General features: G+C 40.9%; 2 protein-coding genes across 10 annotated transcripts in view; one reads left to right on the top strand and one right to left on the bottom strand.

The window, feature by feature from the left end:
- Nucleotides 1-1,151: 1,151 nt before the first annotated feature.
- TDG (thymine DNA glycosylase) lies at nt 1,152-21,807 on the top strand. 3 transcript variants are annotated; one of them, XM_060111959.1, is made up of 11 exons: nt 1,152-1,346; nt 9,456-9,489; nt 10,100-10,239; nt 12,195-12,436; nt 13,599-13,668; nt 15,511-15,646; nt 15,848-15,930; nt 16,010-16,104; nt 18,538-18,709; nt 19,131-19,256; nt 19,688-21,807. In XM_060111959.1, exons 3-11 carry the CDS (start codon nt 10,149-10,151, stop codon nt 19,819-19,821), a joined length of 1,149 nt encoding a protein of 382 aa, XP_059967942.1. In that variant the 5' UTR covers nt 1,152-1,346; nt 9,456-9,489; nt 10,100-10,148; the 3' UTR covers nt 19,822-21,807. The 3 variants fall into 3 exon arrangements, with proteins under 3 accessions (XP_059967942.1, XP_059967941.1, XP_059967940.1); XM_060111958.1 differs by lacking the exon at nt 9,456-9,489 and having other exon boundaries at nt 19,691-21,807; XM_060111957.1 differs by lacking the exon at nt 9,456-9,489.
- Nucleotides 18,378-23,449, bottom strand: part of GLT8D2 (glycosyltransferase 8 domain containing 2) — a 51,891-nt gene continuing 46,819 nt past the window's right edge. For 2 of the 7 annotated variants that reach the window (XM_060111960.1, XM_060111961.1), the window contains one exon: nt 21,718-22,584. In XM_060111960.1, the coding sequence (XP_059967943.1) occupies nt 22,412-22,584 (173 nt within the window). In that variant the 3' untranslated portion in view covers nt 21,718-22,411. Of the gene's footprint in view, nt 19,343-21,705; nt 22,585-23,449 lie in introns of those variants that run through there. The other 5 variants (XM_060111965.1, XM_060111966.1, XM_060111962.1 and 2 more) reach the window with 5 other exon arrangements.

The following is a 23,449-nucleotide window of genomic DNA, read 5'->3' as shown; positions in this document are numbered from 1 at the left end:
GACACAAGTGGCACAGAGCCTCAGCCATTTCCCAGCTCGTGTATTACTGAGTGAGAAATAAACCTTTGTTGCTGTAAACCACTGAGATTTTGGACTCAACAGCATAAAATGTGGAAAGCTAACTAATACAGCAGCCATGTGTCCCATCAGGCTAACTAAAGAAACAGAAAAGCCTATTTCCATTAAGAGTTATTTAATGAAGTCCTTGTACAAAAACCAGCGATTAACTTGAGAACTAAAGAAACAAAACCCAGCTTTAACAGCCAAAGAGAATAAAAGAGGTTAGTCCGGAAGGTTGTAACGAGGAGGTGATGCTTGAGTGCCATCTACTCTCACAGAGTTTAAACTTTTATATTTTTACATATTAAAAGTAAAGCAGAGAACAGTTTACGTAAAGTTCCACATTTTACAAAGCCGTTTTACAATCACACTCATTTTACAGATTAGGAAACTGAGGCCCAATATGGTACAGTGGCCAGGACTCCCAGGTTTTCTGATACCAAAGTCTCTGCTTTCTCCTACATCATAGTAATTACTTGATAATTAATGCAAATCGCTGTTTTTTTTTTTTTTTTTTTTTTTTTTTTTTGCGGTATGCGGGCCTCTCACTGTTGTGGCCTCCCCCGTTGCGGAGCACAGGCTCCGGACGCGCAGGCTCCGGACGCGCAGGCTCAGCGGCCATGGCTCACGGGCCCAGCCGCTCCGCGGCATATGGGATCCTCCCAGACCGGGGCACGAACCCGTATCCCCTGCATCGGCAGGCGGACTCTCAACCACTTGTGCCACCAGGGAGGCCCCAAATCGCTGTTTTTAATCGCAATAAAATTATCCAGGTGGAAAGGCCTGGATAATTGTGATAAGCATAACCGCCCCACCTACATAGCGCCCACAGAGAGGACTTCCCCCAACTCCAGCCACCAGCCCACCACCGAAAAGCCGGGCGGAACACTCCCTAGAGCGTTCCCCCATCCCTGCCTTTTTATCCTCCACCTTTCCCGGAAGGCCAAGTGGCAAGCAGAAGAACCAACGAGAGGGGAGAGAACGTGATTGGACTGCCCTGCATCATGTGACAAGCACAGGGCGTGTGATTTGGCTCCGGGCAGACGGAAGCGCCGGACGGAGGGTGGGTCTGGCCTGGGGGGAGGGGGACTAGAAACTTGGGGGAGGAGCTTGAGCGCCAGCCGCTGTCCCAGTTCTGCCAGCAATCGAATCTAAGTGTCTGGTTATTACCATACCGCAGTACGTGCCTGGGCCACGGTACTACAGTGTCCGGTCGCTCGCTTGCCGGGCAGAAGTAGCTGCGCGCGCGATCGGCAGCACGGAATGGAAGCGGAGAACGCAGGCAGGTAAGGCCGGGGCGGGGCACCACCCCTCCCCCCGCGCCCTTCGCCGCGGGGCGGGCCGCGGGCGCGCGCGCGCATGCACGCACGCAGGGGGTCTTTAAGGCCACGGCCCCAGTACAAAGGCCGGGGCCGCGCGTGCGCACTGGCGGCCTGCTCGGGCCGCCCGTTGCATAGGTCCCTCAGCCTGTTTGCTGCTTGCATCTGGGCTCCCCTCTCCAGTCCTTCCCGGCACCTAGCCAGCATTAAAATGCGATAATGAGCAACCAGCAGTCTCCGGTTAGTATTTGTCTCTGGTTACCTTTCTTGGCTACATTTCCCTTCACCCTCCATTACCGTGCAGAGCTGTAAGGATGTAGTATCACACGTGTCACTCCAGGAGTTTTCATCTCAGAGTTGTAGATTTACTGTGTCTTCCTTCCTCAAAGGTGTACGTCAGGGGCACAGGGTAGGTAACATTGCCGCACTAGAGCTCTTGAATTCTGGGGCTAGGAATAACACTCCCAAGAAGTCATCTGAAATTGTGTTCTAGTGGTCTCGGGACTCTCTTAAGAATTTACTTGTAATATGTCCTTTGGGGAGTGTAAGAGGCGTGGAGAGTTTTGCAAAAGCAGAGATCTCGAAATTGGAACCCCAGATGGAAAGCCAAATGAATTAAATATGGTAACAGAGTTTTTAAAAGAAAAAAAAAAAGGTTTACATTGGAATACAATAGTGTTAGACCTAATGAAGAATTATCCTGGGGCTTCCCTGGTGGCGCAGTGGTTGAGAGTCCGCCTGACGATGCAGGGGACATGGGTTCGTGCCCCGGTACGGGAAGATCCCATATGCCGCGGAGCGGCTGGGCCCGCCTGCGCGTCTGGAGCCTGCGCGTCCGGAGCCTGTGCTCCGCAACGGGAGAGGCCACGGCAGTGAGAGGCCCGTATACCGCAAAAAGAAAAAAAAAAAAAAAAGAATTATCCTGACTTTTTGGCCATTGGGCCCTGAACTTGAGCAAGACACTAAACTTCTCTGGGCCTGTTCATATCTGTGAAATAGGGCGTCTGTGGAATCCAGTTGTGACATGCTGTGAGTCGGCGTTTTGTGGAAGGGGTGTGCTTAAGTAACCAACATAGATTGTCTTAGAGTTTAGGGAAGGAGATATATGTAGATAAAGTGCAGACTTCATCTTGACATTATGAATCAAATCCTGAAATAATTCTATTTCTTTCCGTGAAGAACTTTACAAATAAAAGAATTCACCAAAACTTGTGGAAATCACTCTCATCTTTGTGATCTTCAGATCAGAATTGAAACCTGGGTAACACCTTCCATGAAGTAAATTACAGTCATCTCTCCGTATCCGCGGGAGATTTGTTCCAGGCCCCTCGCGAACACCAAAATCTGGACGCTCAATACCTTAAATAAAATGGCAGAGTCCGGTCGTCCATCATGCCTGTTCCAGAATGCAGATTTGGGGAGGGCTGGTTGTTCACATTGTCAGACCTTACTCAGTGCCTTACAGCAAAGTAATAGGTCTCTCTGGTACAATGTTTAGCTCAAAACTGTCTGACTTATATTTGGTCTTAACTTAATCCATTGGGTTATAGATCATTTTTTATTTTGATTTGCAAAGCTTTCACCTTGGGAAATATGGAGAATTCTGTGTTAGTACTCTCAGGAGTTTATCCTTGGGCATTCTGAAATGACTCAGGCCCCAGGTAATCCTGAGAAGGTGGTTCTCTATCATCCTTGACTTGGTGCTAATCAAGGAATGGCATGGAACTTTGGGTATAGTGAATTTACTATTTACTTTGGAAGATTAATTTCAAAAAATTCAAAGAAAAAATTCCATAGATATAGATCCCTTTTTTTAAAAAGAGAGAATAGTTCAAGAGTCTAAATAAGTACTTACAGTCTAAACAGAGAGGAAAAAAGGAAGAAGAGGACCAGTATGTTTCTAATGAGCTCAAGCATGAAAAGGACATTTACCAAAGATGGGAAGTAGGATGCCAAGTCAAAAATGACTGGAAACGTGTGACACAGACCACCGAGAATACAGACAGTTAAGATTAACCCTCAGATGAGATTGGGCTTTCTAGAAATGTTAAAGAGACCAAGAACTTTTTTGAGTTAGTGTGGACAATAAGAAGGACAAGAAAGATTTGGGTTTTCTGCCTTGGTCACTGGCATGTTGTTAGTAGATGACAGAAAATATAAGCACTTAGTTCTGATTTTGATGTTTCATTTCACGTTAAGAAAAATGATTGTAGATGGAAAATGGCCGAATGATTGTTAGGTTTAAAGCTCAAGATCAATGAGGTCATTTAAGAGAACTTTTAGCTGCTCTAACAGAAATCATGTTTCCTGATCCAGATGAGTTGTATTTCAAGTGAGAGGCCAGATTACAGCGTTCTTTAATAACTTGTAGACAACAGGAGAGGGGCCTAAAGTCTGAAAATAAACACATGGATCCCTTTTATATTCCACAGGTGGAGTCTGTCGTGGAATTTATTGACTTTGATCCTAAATAAAATTTTTACTTCTCAGTGGCTATTGAACATATTTAAAAGGAACTAGTGACCACTAAGCTACAGTATAAGTTCAGAATAAAGCAAGACCTACCAGGCTAGGTTCATTCCCTTTTTGATAATGATACTAGGCTGGACAGCATCAGAAGGTGGATGACAGGGGTACCTAGAATATTTAATCATCCCCTGTTGTCTTTGTTTTCATTATAACAAATGTATTACATACCAGGCACTGTTTTAAGTGTTTTACATGTGTTAACTAATTTTATTCTCATAATCAGTGAATTAGGTGCTTCTGTCCCCATTTTACAGATGTGGAAGCTGGGACATAAAGAGGTTAAGGAACCTGCCTATAGAACTAGTAAATGGCAGAGCTGAAATTTGAACCCACTTTGTAGTGGGTTTGAAGCAGTGTAGCTTCAAAGTTGGCCTCCCTAACATCTGTACGTTTTGTGGGCAAGGTAAGGATAGACTGGTGGCAGTCCTCATAGGTGAAATCAAAACTGCTTTACTACTGAGAGTCAAGGCCAGGCTGAAGAGAGGTCTATACTGATGTGCCGTGTAGTCCTACGCCAACTTTTCAGTGTTTCACAGCTTCAAGATGCTGATGGCATGCTGATAAAATATTTGAGTGACCCAAGTCTGTGAGGGGTTTGTGGAATTGATAGATTGAGTCAGAATCCAGGTCAATCCCAACTGGCTGGAATGTGAATCATCTATTACAAAAAGAGGCACAATCCTGTGCTTAAGTATAGATAGAACAGTGCTATAGGTATGAGATAAGGGCACGGTGATAAAGGGCAGTTTTCATTGATGGTAAATTCAGTATGAATCAACGGTATAATGTTGGTGCCAGTAAAGCTAATGTAATGATTTTGTAATATGTCTCCAGAATGAGGAAGTTGATAGCCCTGCTCAGTTTCAGGATGATGAGGCTATGGAGTATTTTTATTTTGTTTTATCCTAAGCACTAGAAAAATGACCAGATAGTGAGGAAACTTGAAATTGTGCTATATGCACAATAGTTAAATGAGTTGGGATTCTGGCTCATTCTCAGTTTTTTGTGTTTACAGTTTCTAGTAGACCCTGCACAGTAAGTACCCAGTAATGCATGGTGAATACACGCACTTCCACTTAGCAATATTTAATGTAGGCTTTAAATAGTTATAATGTATTCCATCATAATTTATGTAACTAGTCCCTTTTAATTGAGCATTTGGATTATTTAGCATTGATCGTTATTTTGTAAGTATTCAGCGTTGTGTATGCTTGTTTAAATGAAGGTAATAAAATGTTGCTATAGAGTGAATGTTTGTGTCCTTCCAGAATTCATATGTTGAAACCTAACATATGGTTAGGTTATTTGGAGGTGGGGCCTTTGGGAGGTGATTAGGTCATGAGGGCAGAGCCCTCCTAATTGGAATTAGTGCCCTTGTAAAAGAGATCCCAGAGAGATCCCTCACCCCTTCCCCCGTGTGAGGACACAGCAAGAAGTCAACCTAAAATGAACCATAAAGTAGGCCCTCACCAGTCACTAAATCTGCCAGCACTTTGAACTTGGACTTTCCAACCTCCAAAACTGTGAGAAATAAATGTTTGTTGTTTATAAGCCACTCAGTCTATGGTGTTTTGTATAGCAACCTGAACAAACTAAGACAAATATATTTAGAAAAAAAGCAACTTACATCTTTAAAATAGTAGAAAATAACTGAAGGTTAAAGAAGTTGGAGTCATTCATCTTAGAGAAACCTTAAAGAGTTAGTTTTTTGGGTTTTTTGTTTGTTTTAATTTTTATTGGAGTATAGTTGCTTTACAGTGTTGTGTTAGTTTCTGCTGTACAGCAAAGTGAATCGGTTATACGTATACATATATCTTTTCTTTTTTAGATTTGCTTCCCATTTAGGTCACCACAGAGCATTGAGTAGAGTTCCCTGTGCTATACAGGAGGTTCTCATTAGTTATCTATTTTATGCATAGTTGTGTATATATGTCAGTTCCACTCTCCCAATTCATCCCACCGCCCCAAGTTAGTTTTTTGAAATGCAGCAAAATCTAAATTAACTGGACTCCTTAGTCAACTCTGTGTGTGTGTGCGTGTGTGTGCGTGCACGCGCGCACGCTCGTGCGCACATGCATGCCCGTGTGTGTTTTGAGAAAGACCTTTGGAAAATACACACTTCATGACTTTCAGACAGTGGTAAAAAACCAGTCCTTTGAGCACTGTTGTTCAGGTGCAGGGGCTGTAAATGGAGGCTAGGAGAGAGGAAAGGGTTAACTGCAGGAAAAGGGGAGAGGTGTCCAGAACATTTGTGTGTGGAGACAAACACAAATGATAGGGGAGAAAAGTCAACAAGGGGAAATGAAATCATTTATCATGCTCGTAAGTTTGATATCAGGGAATTATAGAAAATTAAAATGCTCTGGGGTCCGTTCTGAGTCTGGACAGGTTTGGTCTTATTTCCTACACTTTCTCCGTGTATGTGGAAATCATGGAATCTCACCGCTCATTTTCATGGGGAGGGAACGGAGGTCCTGAGAGGATGCTAAGTGCTCCTCTGTCTCTAATATTGAGAAAATTATTGTTCATAAACATTGCAGAATTCTGAAGTGGCAGTTATCCTATATAAATATAACAAATGTATTTAGGAAATATTTTCACATTAAGGTTGAAATAGGTTCATGCTGCTTCCAAATTTAACCATTATTAGATAATAGAAAATTTAATTATCCAGAGCTCTAGTTTCCTAGCATTCAAGTGCATAAAGGGTTTGGTACAGGTGTAGCGTGCTGTCTTCTCCGAGTAGTAAGAATGTTGTAGTCCACCCTCTTTCCTTTTTTTTTTTTTTCTTCTTTTGGTACGCGGGCCTCTCACTGTTGTGGCCTCTCCCGTTGCGGAGCACAGGCTCCGGACACGCAGGCTCAGCGGCCATGGCTCACGGGCCCAGCCGTTCCGCGGCATGTGGGATCTTCCCGGACCGGGGCACGAACCCGCGTCCCCTGCATCGGCAGGCAGACTCTCAACCACTGCGCCACCAGGGAAGCCCTCCTCTTTCCTTTTGTTCCGGCTGTTAGGAAGCTGTTAAGATAATCAAGCTAAATTGCATGCTCAAAAATAGTACATTACCTCAGAATTTATACATTCTATTTTTCATAGCTTTCTCTATTTCTTTTCTAATTAAACTTACTGTAAAGTGCCAGGGATAATTTTAGAAAGATTAAGGGACGCATCCGTATTATAGCCAAGTTTCTGGATTTTTTTAAAAAAATTGATGCATATCTCTTAAAATAAGACCACATTTTCTCTTACGTATTTTTCACTTTTTCTTCAGCCAGCTGAATTCTGAAATTTTGGTTTTCAGTTTCTGAAAGTCAGAATTCAATGACCCCTAAATATGCTAAAGGAGCCACATTTTGGAAATTCATTTTTTTTTAAGTTCAGAATCCTTTTGTAATGGGAATGGTGTTTCCCTTGTTCTTATATATTTTTTTTTAATTTTTTTTTTTTTATTTTTTATTTTTGGCTGCGTTGGGTCTTTGTTGCTGCAGGCGGGCTTTCTATAGTTGCGGCAAGCGGGGGCTACTCTTCGTTGTGGTGGCTTCTCTTGTGGAGCACGGGCTCCAGAGCGCAGGCTCAGTAGTTGTGGCGCACGGGCTTAGTTACTCCGCGGCATGTGGGACCTTCCCGGACCAGGGCTCAAACCTGTGTCCCCTGCACTGGCAGGCGGATTCTTAACTGCTGCGCCACCAGGGAAGCCCTTGTTCTTATATTTTTAAGAGTGGATTTTTGTGAAGTGCTCAAAATGGGACAGATATGTGAAGTTTTGAGAGCCGTAACAATAAACATGGGGGAGGGTGAGACGCTGCCTCCCTGACAATGCGACACTCACTTACTGTGACCACACGAGTTTTCTTTTATATATTCTAGCTGAAAGGGGCCCTTAGACCTCAGGAAACCATCACTGGCCACAGTCCGAAGTTACAGTGCGCTTTACTGGAATTTCCAAGGGTAGCCACATGAGATCTCTCGACTAACCTAGCTATATATCCAGCTCCTCGTGAGCATATCTCAGTCATAAACACAGCCAGTATTTGGACAATTTATCCAAAAGTGCTATGAATATTATTAAAGGAAAGTGTGAAAAAAGAGAACATTTGACTTTGTGCCAGGCAAGGTTTAAGCCCTTTGCTTCTTTTCAATTTCACAACGTAACTTCTAGTCCTTGTCTACATACTTTCTCCATGAGCAGCCTTAGCGCACAATGTTATTTTGTATTCTTTTCCACTTTTTATATATTAAACATTTTCTGTGCTTTTACATATCAATAAATTTAATTTTTAGTAGCTGCATAGTAGACTCATGTTAATGTACTATAGTTTACTAAATCATTGTATTGTCTTTATTTTTTCATATAATTTGAAAACAATGTATTTAAAGAAATAAAACTCTTCAGATATATAGTTTAATATCTTTCTCACTAATTCTTCATCTTTTCTTTACCATCTTACCCTTAAAGATAGCTTGAAGCTAAAATGCTTCGCCATTGTTTTGTCCATTGAGATTGGGCCCCTGTTTTTCTTTGATCCTCCAGTGTTCTAGCCTAGCCACCCACAGGTAGTTTGTAACTCCGTGTCTGCCTGGGCCATTTAAGTTTATCCCGGGGAATGTTTTAGTTGGCCTTCTTTTTTTAAGAACCAAGTTATTAAGGTATGATTTACATGTTGTAAAGTTCATGCATTTACCGTGTACTGGTTTGCCTTTTTAACCTCAGCTTTCTGAGCACCCTGTTTCCTTTGTCCACACATCACAGACAAAGAAACTATTAAGCTTGCCCCAGAAAACATGGCTTTTCTCTCCAAATGGTAAATGGTGCTTATCCATTTTATTTCCTAGTGTTTTTCTTCCTTCTGCATATTTAATGGCATTTTTTTGGCATCAGCTATAACTCAGGTTTCATAAAATGTGGGTTTACTTCCCTAGCTTTGTGCTGATAACAACAGCTTGGGGTAGTGGTTTATAGTCACCAGAAATATTTTTAGCATTTGTTTTCTGTGAAGGCCTGTGTTCCTTACATTGAACAGAACACTTTGAACAGAGTTTAAATCATGTTCAGAAGAGAGGTTTAGAGAAGTCTTTTCCATAAATTCACAGATATTTATGGAAATATCCATTTCTAGTCCTCATTTAGTGGCAAAAAAACCCCAGCAACCGTTAAAAAAAACAAATCCAATGAATACATAAGTAAACAGGCAAGTAAATCAAAAGAGAACCTTAAGTTCTTAAGGAATGGGGAGATGTTGGTCAAAGGGCACAAACCTCAAGTTACAAGATTAACAGGTTCTGGGGATCTAATGTACAGCATGGTGATTATAACGAATAACGCTGAAGGATATACTTGAAAGTTGCTGAGAGCAGATCTGAAATGTTCTCACCACAAGAAAGAAATGGTAATTATGTGCCCCGGTGGAAGTGTTAGCTAAGGCTATGGTGGTAATCATTTTGCAGTATATGTGTGTCAGATCAACACTGTTGTTCACCTTAAACTTACACAATGTTACATGTCAACTATATCTCAATAAAACTGAAAAAAAAACATTTAAATTGCAGGGGATCTTTGTGACGAGAAGATTAAATACTGAAGGTAGGAATACAAATTATTATTATTTTTTTTTCTTTTTGCGGTATGCGGGCCTCTCACTGTTGTGGCCTCTCCCGTTGCGGAGCACAGGCTCCGGATGCGCAGGCCCAGCGGCCATGGCTCACGGGCCCAGCCGCTCCGCGGCATATGGGATCCTCCCAGACCGGGGCACGAACCCGTATCCCCTGCATCGGCAGGTGGACTCTTAACCACTGCGCCACCAGGGAGGCCCATACAAATTATTTTTGTGGGTATTTCAACCCTGTATGGGCTGGTGGGCCTTTCAACTGTCTACTAGAAGATTCCCGTGATCTTATTTCAGGGAAGTACAGGCTTACCTGACAGGACTGGTAAGCTTTACTGATGACACATTTTGTCATTAAAACAGTGTGAAAGTTAATTATAGATGGTTAGTAGGCACCCAGTAAAGGATGGGTAAATGTGTACATATGGGAAGAGATCTTCTTCCTCTCTTTGCTTCTGTGGTCAACTCTAAATAAACACTATAATCTGGTTACAAATATTTGGATCCTGACGGTTTTTTAGAGCTGATCATTTAACCTTACATTTGGGTAATCTTGTCTTCTTATCTTATCCTTAATTGTTCTTTCAGCTGTTCCCTTCAGCAAGCGCAAGCTTTTTATACATTTCCATTCCAACAAATGATGGCTGAAGTGCCTATGGCAGTTATGAATGAACAAGAAATGCCAGAAGAAGTTCCAGCCCCAGCTCCTGCTCAGGAACCCACACAAGGTAGTTTTCACCAGGGTACTTCGGAAAATTAGCTACTGCATTAGCCAACATATTTAAGAAAGGGTTTAATGATGAATTTTAACTCTGGTTTTGTATTAAAAATTTTAATCCACTTTTTAAGTACTTAATAAGTGCCAGGCACTGTGATAGGTTTTGGGGACTAAAAGAACATGGATCCTGCCCTCAAATATCTCCTGATCTAGTCAACATGGAACTCCTCTGTACGCTAAGTGATACAGAGGGGCACAGGATGCTGCGGGGCTGGCACCTAACTTGGACTGAGGCTCAGAGGCAGCTTCCCAGAGCTCTGAAATTCAGCAGCGAGGGAGTAGCACATGAAGCACATGACAAATGGGTTGGGGGAAATTCCAGGCCAAGGGAGCAGTGTGCACCGAACCACAGACATGAAGAAGCATGACACAGTTGAAAAACTGTGATTCTGTGTTATCGGAGTCTGGAGTATAGCAAAGAAATGGTGAGAGGTGAGGCTGGATTAGGGGTCAGTCGAGGCTTCTTGTTTAACCTAAAGAATGTGTTCAATTCTGAAGGCGATAGGAAGCTGTTGAGAGAATGGAATTAGAGGGGGACTTAAATATAGATGGATATTTTAATATCATAGAGGATAGACTATAATAGAGATATATCATAATATGTATCAAATAATAATAATGTATATGATAATATGGTAGAGAGCAGGGCAGAACTGGGAGGCGAGGCCATGGTTCATGGATTTCTTGTGGGAGGTGAGGGAGAAAGAGGTACCATTCACCAAGACAGGGAATTAGAAGAGAGGAGTACAGATTTGGGGGTGGATGGTGGAGAGGGTAACGATTCTCCTCGGTGTAGCAGTACGGTGTAAGGAATGTGCTCAGAGTTCAGTTTATGGTTGCAGGAGCACATCTAACTCCACTGCATTGGAGATCCACCCTGCCCTCGACTCTTCTATCTTTCCGGGCAGGGAGCACTAGGACTTCTCCAGCCACCAGCCGATGGAGGTGGACCCCTTGGCATAGGGAGTGGCTGAAGCAGTGTGAGGAGGAGAAGAGAGGACGGATGGGAGGCTCAGTTGAGGAAACGCCAAATAGTAGCGGAATGGGATAGGGGCCCGAGAATGAAGTGCCACGTTAAAGAGTTACGGATGACAAAATCAAGACTTCCTTTGGGTAATTTTATATCGCTGGTGCTTGCCCACAGGTAATTTTCCCCCAAGGAACATTTGGCATTGTCCGGAGATACTTTTGATTGCCATGACTGGCAGGGTGCTACTGGCACCTAGTGGGTAGAGGCCCCAGTTGCTGTTAAACATACTTGAATGTACAGGACAGGCCCTCACAGCCCCAAATCGTTCAGCCTAAAATGTCAGTAGGGCCAAGATTGAGAAACTCTGCTTGAGGTCCTGAGATCAGAGCCCTAGTCTTACCTTTTGACAAGTACTGCCAGCCCAGAGAGTTCATCCCCAGCATATCTCAATTCACCTCTTCGACTGTGTGGGGAACAGAATATACGCTCGGTCCCTAAAACAAGCCCACAAGCCATTTGAGTTCTGCTGGAAATTACGGGGAAACTGAATTAAAATGTTTCCCTTCCTCCCTGTTTTTCTATTTATTCTTTCATTTATTGACTTAACTATTTATGTATTTACATTTAGAATTCTTATAAAATGGTACATAGATACTTTGCACCCCTGGGGAGGCCAAGATGCCAGGTAATATTGTGTGGAAATTCAATCTATGATTATAAAGGACGTTTCATCCCAAGAACAGCTAGCAGAGGAAGGAGGGTGGGGTTGAGGCCACATAGACCCAGAAGGGAGGGGGAGGTATTGCAGAGGAGAGTGATGTTGGGAAATAAAAAAGTAGAAAGGATGTTGATGGGGTGACTTTTCTGGGAAAGCTGCATAAAGCTTGTAAGTTAAGTTTTTTTGCATCTACGTCTTGGAAATCATTGTGTTTCAGAGACTCCAAGAGGAAGGAAAAGAAAACCCAGAACAACAGAACCAAAAACACCAGTGGAACCCAAAAAACCCGCTGAAACCAAAAAATCTGGCAAGTCCACAAAATCAAAAGAAAAGCAAGAAAAAATTACAGACACATTTAAAGTGAAAAGAAAAGTAGACCGGTTCAATGGTGTTTCAGAAGCTGAACTTTTGACCAAGACTCTACCGGACATTTTGACCTTCAATCTGGACATTGTGATTGTAAGGACATTTGTTCTCCTTTGGTTTTATAAATAGCATTAGTGGATTAACTTTACTTAACCATATCCTTGCAAATAGCATTTTGCTGAAAAGAGCCATTTCTAAGATCCTCTTGGTAGTAAATGGAGTCACCTTCTTAAGGTTGTATTGTATGGGTGAGTTTAAGAGGGTGGGCTCAGGGGGCAGGGCTGTCTGCTTTCACATCCTGCCACGTGGGTATGACCACAGACAAGCCTGAACCTTCCTAAACACCAGTTTCCTCATTGGTGAAGCAGGGGTGAGGACAGGATGAAGGTGGATCCTTTGGCATAGGGATTGCAATTACATAAAATAATCCACGTGACTCACTTAGGTTGCATGACACCTGTGGGTCCTCCATAAATGATAACACTGATTTTGAACTTTGATTTTTGTCAGTAACTGTAAGCAACATCAGCATGGAAACAACTGTGTAGATGATGTGGAGTCAGCTGCTTGTTGGGAGCTGAGAAGCAGACTTGTGGCTGGACCTGGGCTCAGGTTGATTGATTGCTCCAGCTCCTCTCTCTTTCCAGCCCAGTTGGGGTGAGGCTGCTGGGGATATGAGGGAGTCAAACTGGTTTTTAAAAACAACACCAAAACTTTTAATATAAAGGAAATCTCTTTCCTCAAAATGGAATACTTTGTTCAGGTCAAGAGTTGGTCCTTGATAAAGCAATAGCTTCTGATGCTGGATTAGATTTTTATTTTAATCAATTCAGTTTTTTTTTTTTTAAGGAATTTTGCTTTTTTAAAAAATTTTTATTTATTTATTTATTCATTTATTTATGGCTGTGTTGGCTCTTCGTTTCTGTGTGAGGGCTTTCTCTAGTTGCGGCAAGTGGGGGCCACTCCTCATCGCGGTGCGCAGGCCTCTCACTATCGCGGCCTCTCGTTGCGGAGCACAGGCTCCAGACGCGCAGGCTCAGTATTTGTGGCTCACGGGGCTAGTTGCTCCGCGGCATGTGGGATCTTCCCAGACCAGGGCTCGAACCCGTGTCCCCTGCATTGGCAGGCAGATTCTCAACCACTGTGCCACCAGCGAAGCCCAATCAATTCAGTTTTATCCACCACTCCTCCATGGAAGCTCTAAGACTTAAGCCTACTTTTCAAGACTAAAATGTACAAACATTTTGTTTTGTAGATTGGCATAAACCCAGGACTAATGGCTGCTTACAAAGGGCATCATTACCCTGGACCTGGAAACCATTTTTGTAAGTGGTTACCTTTTTTATTTATTTTTTTTATTTTTAAAAATATTTATTTATTTGGCTGCATCAGGTCTTAGTTGTAGCACACGGGGTCTTCGTTGTTGCATGTGGGATCTTCGCTGTGGCATGCGAACTTTAGTTGCAGCATGTGGGATCTAGTTCCCTGACCAGGGAAAGGCCCCCTGCATTGGGAGCATGGAGTCTTAGCCACTGGACCACCAGGGAAGTCCCTGTGGCTACCTTTTTTAATATTTTACTTTTAAACTAGATATTCTTGTTAATAGTTTGGGTCTTGTGTTTTGTTTGTTTGTATTTTTGCAGTACGCAGGCCTCTCACCGTTGTGGCCTCTCCCGTTGCGGAGCACAGGCTCCGGACGCGCAGGCTTAGCGGCCATGGCTCACGGGCCCAGCTGCTCTGCGGCATGTGGGATCTTCCTGGACCGGGGCACGAACCCGTGTCCCCTGCATCGGCAGGCAGACTCTCAACCACTGCACCACCAGGGAAGCCCTGGGTCTTGTTTTTTTTTTTTTTTTTTTTTTTTGCTGTACGCGGGCCTCTCACTGCTGTGGCCTCTCCCGTTGCGGAGCACAGGCTCCGGACACACAGGCTCCGCGGCCATGGCTTGCGGGCCCAGCCGCTCCGCGGCATGTGGGATCTTCCGGGATCGGGGCACGAACCCGTGTCCCCTGCATCGGCAGGCGGACTCTCAACCACTGCGCCACCAGGGAAGCCCGGTCTTGTTTTTTTAAACCAAATTGTGTTTTTTAAAAAGAAACTATATGGTTGAGTAGATATAATACATCTTTTCTATGTGTTTTTACACAAAAATAAAAGGTTTGAAATGATCTGGCGCTGTTAACATTTTGGTGTATAAGCGTGGAGGGGCATGAGAAAGGAGTACTTTCTCTTTTGTCTAAGTTGTTTTCAGTGAGTTTTAACACCTTTTTAAAAATGATTTTTCTTTTTTGTTACTATTCTTTTATCTACAGAATAGTAGCAATAGTACATCGTTGTCCAGTACAGACAGAATACTTACCTTTCCAGGTTTCTGCTCATCTTATTTCCTAGGAGAAATGAAATGCATTGGCAATCAAGCTGTAGTAGTTAAGAGAGACTCTGATTGGAGACATTCTCCACAGATGCTTTGTATCTAGCAGAAATTAGTGTTGAAGACCCTCATACTAGTAGAGTGAGTTTTAAAACCAAGTATAACTCCTGTTGTATTGTCCTATATATAAATCGTCTTATCTATTATAACACTGCCTAATAGACAAGGCCTACAGTAGACAATCAGGAAACACTAGCTGATTAAGTAAACAGCATTAAAAACCTTTACGACAAATTATAGTAATGTATTTTTTGAACTAATAACATGTTGTCTCCATTATTTGAAAACAAAATTTCTAGAGAAGTTTAAACTTTTCGTTTTCTCCGCTGTCAAGATGTTTAAATGCCCTGAGTCCATTGGTATATGTTAATCTGTTTAGGGTTTTCCAGGGGCAGGTGGTGGTACTGCCAATTATTAAAAAGCTAAACAGTGTCGAAGTTTACTACACTGACTAGCTGTGTACTCAACAAGCATTTACTTTGACCCTCTGTAAAAAGGAGATAAATAATAGTAATATTTCATAGTTATGACAATTAAATGAGGTAATCCATGTGAAGGACTTAGCACAGTACCCAGCCCATAGTAATTGCTTGGTATGGTATTTGACCTATGTTATAATTTTTTAAATATCCGAAATCTTTTTTTTTTTTAATTTCAAGAGTAGACCCACATCAATACATGGGACAGAAAAACCTTTGACCTTCTACAGAAATAAACTGAACTCTCTTTTTCACAGGGAAGTGTCTGTTTATGTCAGGGCTGAGTGAGGTCCAACTGAATCACATGGATGATCACACTTTACCAGGAAAATATGGTATTGGATTCACCAATATGGTGGAAAGGACGACACCAGGAAGCAAGGATATTTCCAGGTGATTGCATAACATTCGGTTTTATAGGTTGGAACCTTGGTCATGCTGGGAGCCTCACGTACTCTAGGAGCATCCTATGTATCTAGTTTAAGCTGAGCTTAACAGTTATATGACTTGATCTTTTATAGAAAGCTATCTGAATTTAGCATATTATAAATATTGCCATATTTATATTTTGACTACTTTTTAATTTGATTTTAGTAAAGAATTTCGTGAAGGAGGACGTATTCTAGTGCAGAAATTACAGAAATATCAGCCACGAATAGCAGTGTTTAATGGAAAATGTAAGATTTACTTTTAAATTTTATCTTTTTTCTTTGCTAACATTATGGGCAATGTAAATATGCTTGTATTTCATTTTAGGTATTTATGACATTTTTAGTAAGGAAGTTTTTGGAGTAAAAGTTAAGAACTTAGAATTTGGACTTCAACCGCATAAGATCCCAGACACAGAAACTGTAAGTCCTTAAAACTACATTTGTAAGTCAACTAAATATGAATTCTCTAGCTAGTTTCCCCTTTTTATTTGTTCTGCCCATTTGTAATTTATGCCGTGAAAAAAAAACACTGTATTTTGTGGAATAATATCAACTTGAAGTAATAGTTGCAAATTAATTCAGATACTGTTATAGTTTTATTAGAAAAAGAAACATTTGTCAGATAAATGTCTTTATGACATTATGTTAGTTATGTTATTTGGCTAAAATATCAAGAGGAGCTGGCTCACAAGCTCATTCGAAATATATTTAATGGCATATTCTTATCAAATTCAAGTGGGTTAGCCCTTATTCAGTTGTGACTTTATACATAAAGGCATCATGAAATAACACATTGGTTTTCAAACTCTATAATTTCTGTGGAGTTTCTGCAGACATTTGATTCAAAGTTTGCTTCTTAAATATAGTTTTAAGTTTTGTTTACAACTTTTTTTTTTTTTTTTTTTTTGCTGTATGTGGGCCTCTCACTGTTGTGGCCTCTCCCGTTGCGGAGCACAGGCTCCGGACGCGCAGGCTCCGCGGCCATGGCTCATGGGCCCAGCCGCTCCGCAGCATGTGGGATCTTCCTGGACCGGGGCACGAACCCATGTCCCCTGCATCGGCAGGCGGACTCTCAACCACTGCGCCACCAGGGAAGCCCTGTTTACAACTTTTAAAATAAAAATACACATGCACAGACCTCTGTGTTATAGACAGCATTTTAAATGACGAGAAGCCAACGTGCTGACAAGTTTTTGTGGAGACCTCAGAATAAAGTTTCTGCCACCAATATATATTTTAACTTCTTTTTAAATTTCTTCTGTTTTTAACAAATATGTGATTGATAAAGTAGGTTGTAGCACTGGTCATTCTTTAAATTGAGGCCTACCCTTGTCTACTTGGGTAAAATTATACAGATGAGTTCACTTCTTCCTATAAAGTACTGCATTATTGTCCCTTAAATGCCAGATGAGGCTCAGGTATGTCTCTTGGATGTGTGATCATAGTAGTGCAATAATAAGTGAACCTGAATCATATCAAGATAGGTAGTTTTAGCTCTTACAAAGATCTGTGAGTGCATTTATCTTATAAAATTTATTCTTTATCATGAAGTATTCAGAGTTATTGATGATATTAGTGATCCAGCTTTGAAAAAATCTACTTTTTCAAGTTTCTGTATCACTTTAATTGAAGACTATCTTGAGCTTGGAAAATGTGCTATTACAAAACCTGGTAGCATTTGCACCTGCACATCTTTCTGAATCAGGATTTTCTAAATGTTGCATAAACAAAACGAAAGTCAATAACGGTTTGGTTTTTTTTTCTGTAAATTTGGTATAGAGGCCAATTTTAAAATTGTAAAAAATTGCAACTGGAAAGTCCAAAATTCAGCAGCCTCACTCTTTTATATAAGATACATACATCCTGATATATTTTATGCTCTGTGAAGGACAATTTGTCATCGTCATCCAAAATGATAAATGCAAATATCTTTCTTCCTAGCCATTCCACTTCTAGGAATTTATCTAACAGGTAAACTCACACATATTCAAAATTAAATATATACAAAGTTTTTCACTACCGCTTATAATATTAAAAGATTGGAAACAACCTACATGCCCACAGGTGGGCTCTGGTTAAATTATGAAACTACTACACAGCTATACAAAAGGAAGCTTATTTTACTCTGATATAGATACCTGATACAGAATTATCTTTGAGATACATTGTTGAGTAAAAAAAGCAGGGTGCAGGATAGGGAATAGAGAATGTTACCATTTGTGTGTTTTTAAAAGGGGTGAGGGAGAGTACATGTATCAGATACGTTTATTTGATTATATATTCATGGAAAACCACTGGAACTAGCAATTGATTGCCCTTGGAAAAGAGAGCTAGGTGGATAGAAACAGAATTTGGAGGAAAGACTTTTGTTTTTGTTTTTGTTTTTTGTTTTTTGTTTTTTTTTGCGGTACGCGGGCCTCTCACTGTTGTGGCCTCTCCCGTTGCGAAGCACAGGCTCCGGAAGCGCAGGCTCAGCGGCCATGGCTCACGGGCCCAGCCGCTCCGCGGCATGTGGGATATTCCCGGACCGGGGCACGAACCCGCGTCCCCTGCATCAGCAGGCGGACTCTCAACCACTGCGCCACCAGGGAAGCCCAAGACTTTTCATTGTATACTTACATGTCGTTTTGTACGAACACTGGAGGAGGCGGGAAGCATCATTGTTTTTGATTTATTGACTTTGTACTAAGTAAATATTACAAATTTGAACTCAAACACAGCTACTTTTATTGATTTTGCATATATTTATATAAGTATCAAGTTATTAACCGAAAGACAGATTTTCCAATCTCAAGATGAGTGGATTCAATAGAAATGTAAGATTTCTATAACTACAAAATGTTATGATTCTAGCTCTGCTATGTTATGCCATCATCCAGTGCAAGATGTGCTCAGTTTCCTCGAGCCCAGGACAAAGTTCATTACTACATTAAGCTGAAAGACTTAAGAGATCAGTTGAAAGGCATTGAGCGAAACACAGAAGTCCAAGAGGTGCAATATACATTTGACCTGCGGCTAGCCCAAGGTATGTTACCACTATCACCCCTGTTGTTCGTTTCATGTGTATCTACATTATAGAAAGTATGCTGTGAATTTTAAATTAAGCAGGAGAAAAGAAAACAATTACATTGGCAGCCAGAGTGCTCTGATAACAGGTGTTAGTCACTATTAAAATCCTTTTCCCGAGGACTTCCTGTCTCATCTGGGTGCTCCTGCAGATGTCTAGGAGCCAAGAAACAGTGCAGCTCACCTCAAATTAAATCTAATAGATTTTGACAGCTTTTATGAGTTAATTTGGTTTATGTTACAAAGAGTTTAAAGCGAAAGTTGTGTCTCAGATGTGACATTCAAGAAAAAGATTTGTTCACGATAATGTTTTTTGAATAAAGCTATCTTCAAAATTGTTATACAAAATCAGTTTTAAATCCCTTTTACCCTTCTCACAGAGGATGCAAAGAAGATGGCAGTGAAGGAAGAAAAGTATGATCCGGGTTATGAAGCAGCATACGGTGGTGCTTATAGTGAAAATCCGTGCAGTAGTGAACTTTGCGGCTTCTCTTCAGATGGGCTGAGTATGTCCCCTCCATCTGTTTGTTTTTTTCAAAGACTTGGTTTTGCCAGGATTGGGGAAAGAAGTTTTTTTAGAGAGAGTAAATTCCTGAAGAATGGGAACGGAAATACAAAAATCTATTTAGTGACTTAGAGTGAAAATTCGATTGTTATTTGGTGTTTAACTTCACAAGCTTTTACAGCTCATTTTCTTTAAGTCACTGACTCTAAGTCATCCTAAGTGCATTCCCCTCCTTGAATAACAAATGAGGATTTATCAGTCCATATCTTAAAATAGAATAGAAATTTACAATTGTATTCAAGAAGCTTGCTTAACTATTTTAATAACAGCTCTCCTTCACTGGACTGTTAAAATCTCCTAATTGATCATTTAAAGCTTTCAAATAGAATAAACTAACATTCTTCCCCCCTTCCACCCCACCCCTCCCGCCAGCAGCTGACAGTGGAGGATCAACTTTCAGTGACATTCCAAATGGGCAGTGGATGACCCAGTCATTTACAGACCAGATTCCTTCCTTTAATAATCACTGTGGGATGCAAGAACAGGAAGAAGGAAACCATGCTTAAGAATGGTGTTTCTCAGCCCTGCTTAAATGCTGCAGTTTTAATGCAGTTGTCAAGAAGTGGCCCTCTTGACACCACCTCAAAGTGGTTTGTTAACTGAAGTATTTTATTCATATTTTACTCTGGTGATGTAATCATGGTACAGTAGAACTACTTACGGACATAAGTACTTTGGAAGGAGAAAGTAGAGTTTTTTGTGTATGAGTTTTTGTATTGGAATTAATCTTCATTCCAGCTTTTTATAAACTATCTTTCATTTATGAAGAAATTGGGGCCTCCCTGGTGGCGCAAGTGGTTGAGAGTCCGCCTGCCGATGCAGGGGATACGGGTTCGTGCCCCGGTCTGGGAGGATCCCATATGCCGCGGAGCGGCTGGGCCCGTGAGCCATGGCCGCTGAGCCTGCGCGTCCGGAGCCTGCGCTCCGCAACGGGGGAGGCCACAACAGTGAGAGGCCCGCATACCACAAAAAAAAAAAAAAAAAAAAAAAAAAGAAATTGATTTTCTTTCGGGAGTCACTTTTAACCTGTAATTTAAAAATGAAAGAGTCTGCATATTTACACTTGATTATTAACTGTGCATAAACTTAGACGCACCGTTATCCCTTTCCTGCGTAAGAAGGGCATGCTGATGATAAGATTCCCACTGGTAAAGAGGCAAATGTGCTGATTTTCATCTGTGAGGGTTGGTAGTTTTTAGTGGTGTCTGATGGGCTTCCTGAGTTCTATTCACACTCAGACCTCAATGCTTTACCAGGGGTGAGCATTTGTGACAGTTGCTTGGTAGTAGAAATGGAGAGTATGGCCTTGCAGCAGCAAGGCTAACCCGGCCTTACATGTCAGGGCCATGAGCCCTGGCTTTGGCCCTCTCACCCCCATGTGTTGGTCCTCTAGTAGGCAGAAACTATTCTGCTGGGATGGTTAAGTTCCAGAGAGTGCAGAAGAGCTTTTAAATTTTGCTACTTCATCTGTGTTTTACTTGAGAGACATACATTTGATAGGGAAGGAACTGAATGTCTCTCTCAGTATCTATCACCAAATTTTATCCTCCTTGGCTTTAAGCATGTAACATGGAAATGATGAGAAATGAACTTTCAGACTGAGTAACAAGATGCTGGAGGTGTTTGATAATCTTATTTAAACTGGTGCTTTATGTACATGAGATGTACTAAAATAAATAATACAGGATTTTTCTTGCTAGGTAAATTGAATAAGCCAGTAATTTAAAAAAATTATTTCTCTTCATCATTGCTATTTGTTACTATGGACTAAGTGAACCTCATGGCCAGGTTATTTTGAGGTAATGTACCTTTGTGATTTTCTAATGCATTTTCCATGGTGCTACAAATAGTCCAGACTACTAGGCCTGGTGGATATCAAAGCTGGGTATTCAGAAATGCCAGTTGCATTTACTCCTGATCACTTCGGAATATTCTGATTTTATACCTACCCAGGGAGCATGCTGTTTCTTGATATGAAAATATTTATGAGGTTTTGTTTTTTTTCTAAAAGGTTATGTAGCCTGTTTTTTTTGTAATAAGAGATACAAATTATTGTTGTGAATCTTACCATACTTTTGTAGCTGTAGCTATGATGGATTTTATTTTTCCTTTAGTCTAGGTAAAGCTGTGTAAAAGTCATTCGTGTTATTTAAATCACGTTCTGTACTGCTGTTTACATGGATGTTTTGTGCAGGTGCTTTGAAGTGCCTTGCATCAGGGATTAGGAACAATTTAATTATTTTTTCCTGGGACTCTGTAAAGCATGTAACTAGGTATTGCTTTGGTTTTTAACAAGTACAGCCTTACGTAGATTTTTTTTTTGAGTGGAGAAAATACCTTTTAAATTATGATGGACACGCACTAGAGAATGAGTTTGAAGATTTTTTTCAAGCATACAATAATGGTGTTTTTCATTAAATATGACAGATGAACAGTAAATGTTGATATACCCTATACACAACAATATGAGACTTTTTCATTAAATAATATTTAAAAAGTTTTTAAATTCATTTAAAAATCTGATGGTTTTTACAATAAAAAATATTGAAGATGATTATCCTTAAGTTGCATTGTTTTCTTTAGCAAGACTTGTATTCTTTCCCCTTGTTAACCTGAGATCAGTTTGTCTTCTACTATATTTAACATGTAGAATAATGTATAATGAAAATCATTAAAAATCTATGAATATTTTATTTTTTCAGACATTTCATGTTTTAAATGTAATATATTCTACCCAAGACAAGACTGACAACCTGTTAAAAAATATCTACATGTGAAAAATACACTTAGAAATTTTTTAAATTTGTGGCTATAATTTCACTCAGAGTTAAGCAAATTGATTGCTGAAATCTATCTGGGTTTATTTCTTCCCAATAGCATGTTTCACTCACATTATCTTCTATAATTGCCACTTGTACTTAAGGAAGTAAATCAATACCTATATGATTCAAGGTACTATTTGTACACAGTAGGGTTTTTTGTTTTTGTGGATCATTTGTATCAAAGGTACTGTTCACAGAGAACAGTGGTATAGTAGGCTACAAATGGACAATTCCACATTATTTATACAGGAAATGTTTAAAATGTCGTGTTATATCAGCTGTTGGGATGATGGAGTTTAAATATCCCTGCAGGGTCAGGAACAAACCAGCTCTCCCATAAGTCGTTGTGAACACTAGGGAAGTCCCAAGGTTTATGTCTTCCATTCCAGTGGAGTAGTTTTGCTTCCTGCAGAAAATGCTCCGAATATCTGGTGTCTGGATTCCAGCCTTCATTGTGTTTAGAGGAAAGTAATAGGTTTGTTAGGAAATTAAAATTTGATATTAAAAATTCAATACAAGCTCATCATAAAAAAAAAGAGAAATCAGACAAATCAATGGGTATGCAATGAAGAATTTACCACCTACCCTAATTTTCCAAAATAGCCACTGTTAAAGAGTTTCTCGTGAAATTCTTCCAGTAATGTTCTACGTGTATACCAGTGTGTGTGTGTGTGTGTGTGTGTGTGTGTGTGTGTGTATTTTGTACCTTGCCTTTTAAAATTACTGTCTTGGAAAACTTTGCACAGCAGCACACGTGAATTCACTGAATCTTTTTTTTTTTTTTTTTTTTTTTTATGGTACGCGGGCCTCTCAGTTGTGGCCTCTCCCATTGCGGAGCACAGGCTCCGGACACGCAGGCTCAGCGGCCATGGCCCACAGGCCCAGCCGCTCCACGGCATGCGGGATCCTCCCGGACTGGGGCACGAACCCGTGTCCCCTGCATCGGCAGGCAGACTCTCAACCACTGCGCCACCAGGGAAGCCCCACTGAATCATTTTTAATGACTGCATAGAATGGATATATGACTGTTGAGTGAGTTTCTTATGAAGGACATTTAGGCTGTTTCTATCCCTTCACAAGCATAAACAATGCTACAATGAACAGTCTTCTATGCATATCTTGTACAGATAATACCTGTAGGATAAAATCTTGTATATGGAACTGCTCGATTGAAGGGTCTGTGCCTTATAAATTTTGATAAGAGATTGTCAAATTGCCCCCCCAAAGACTTTGTATTAATTTCCCTCCCACCCAGAGTTTATAGTTCTTGTTTCTCTGCATTTTCCGTCCTTAATATGGCAGCATTTTCTTT

Source organism: Mesoplodon densirostris, chromosome 11 (genome assembly GCF_025265405.1).
Source record: "Mesoplodon densirostris isolate mMesDen1 chromosome 11, mMesDen1 primary haplotype, whole genome shotgun sequence".
Classification (NCBI taxonomy): Eukaryota; Metazoa; Chordata; class Mammalia; order Artiodactyla; family Ziphiidae; genus Mesoplodon; species Mesoplodon densirostris.
The sequence above is the reverse complement of the archived record's forward strand: the minus strand, read 5'-3'. Positions and strand labels throughout refer to the sequence as shown.

Bases quoted from the DNA above. Each gene is read 5' to 3' on its own strand.
- TDG (XM_060111957.1), top strand. From the start codon at position 1,324: ATGGAAGCGGAGAACGCAGGCAG. The intron at 1,347-10,099 runs GTAAGGCCGGGG...TTGTTCTTTCAG, and splicing joins GAAGCGGAGAACGCAGGCAG to CTGTTCCCTTCAGCAAGCGC. The intron at 10,240-12,194 runs GTAGTTTTCACC...ATTGTGTTTCAG, and splicing joins TGCTCAGGAACCCACACAAG to AGACTCCAAGAGGAAGGAAA.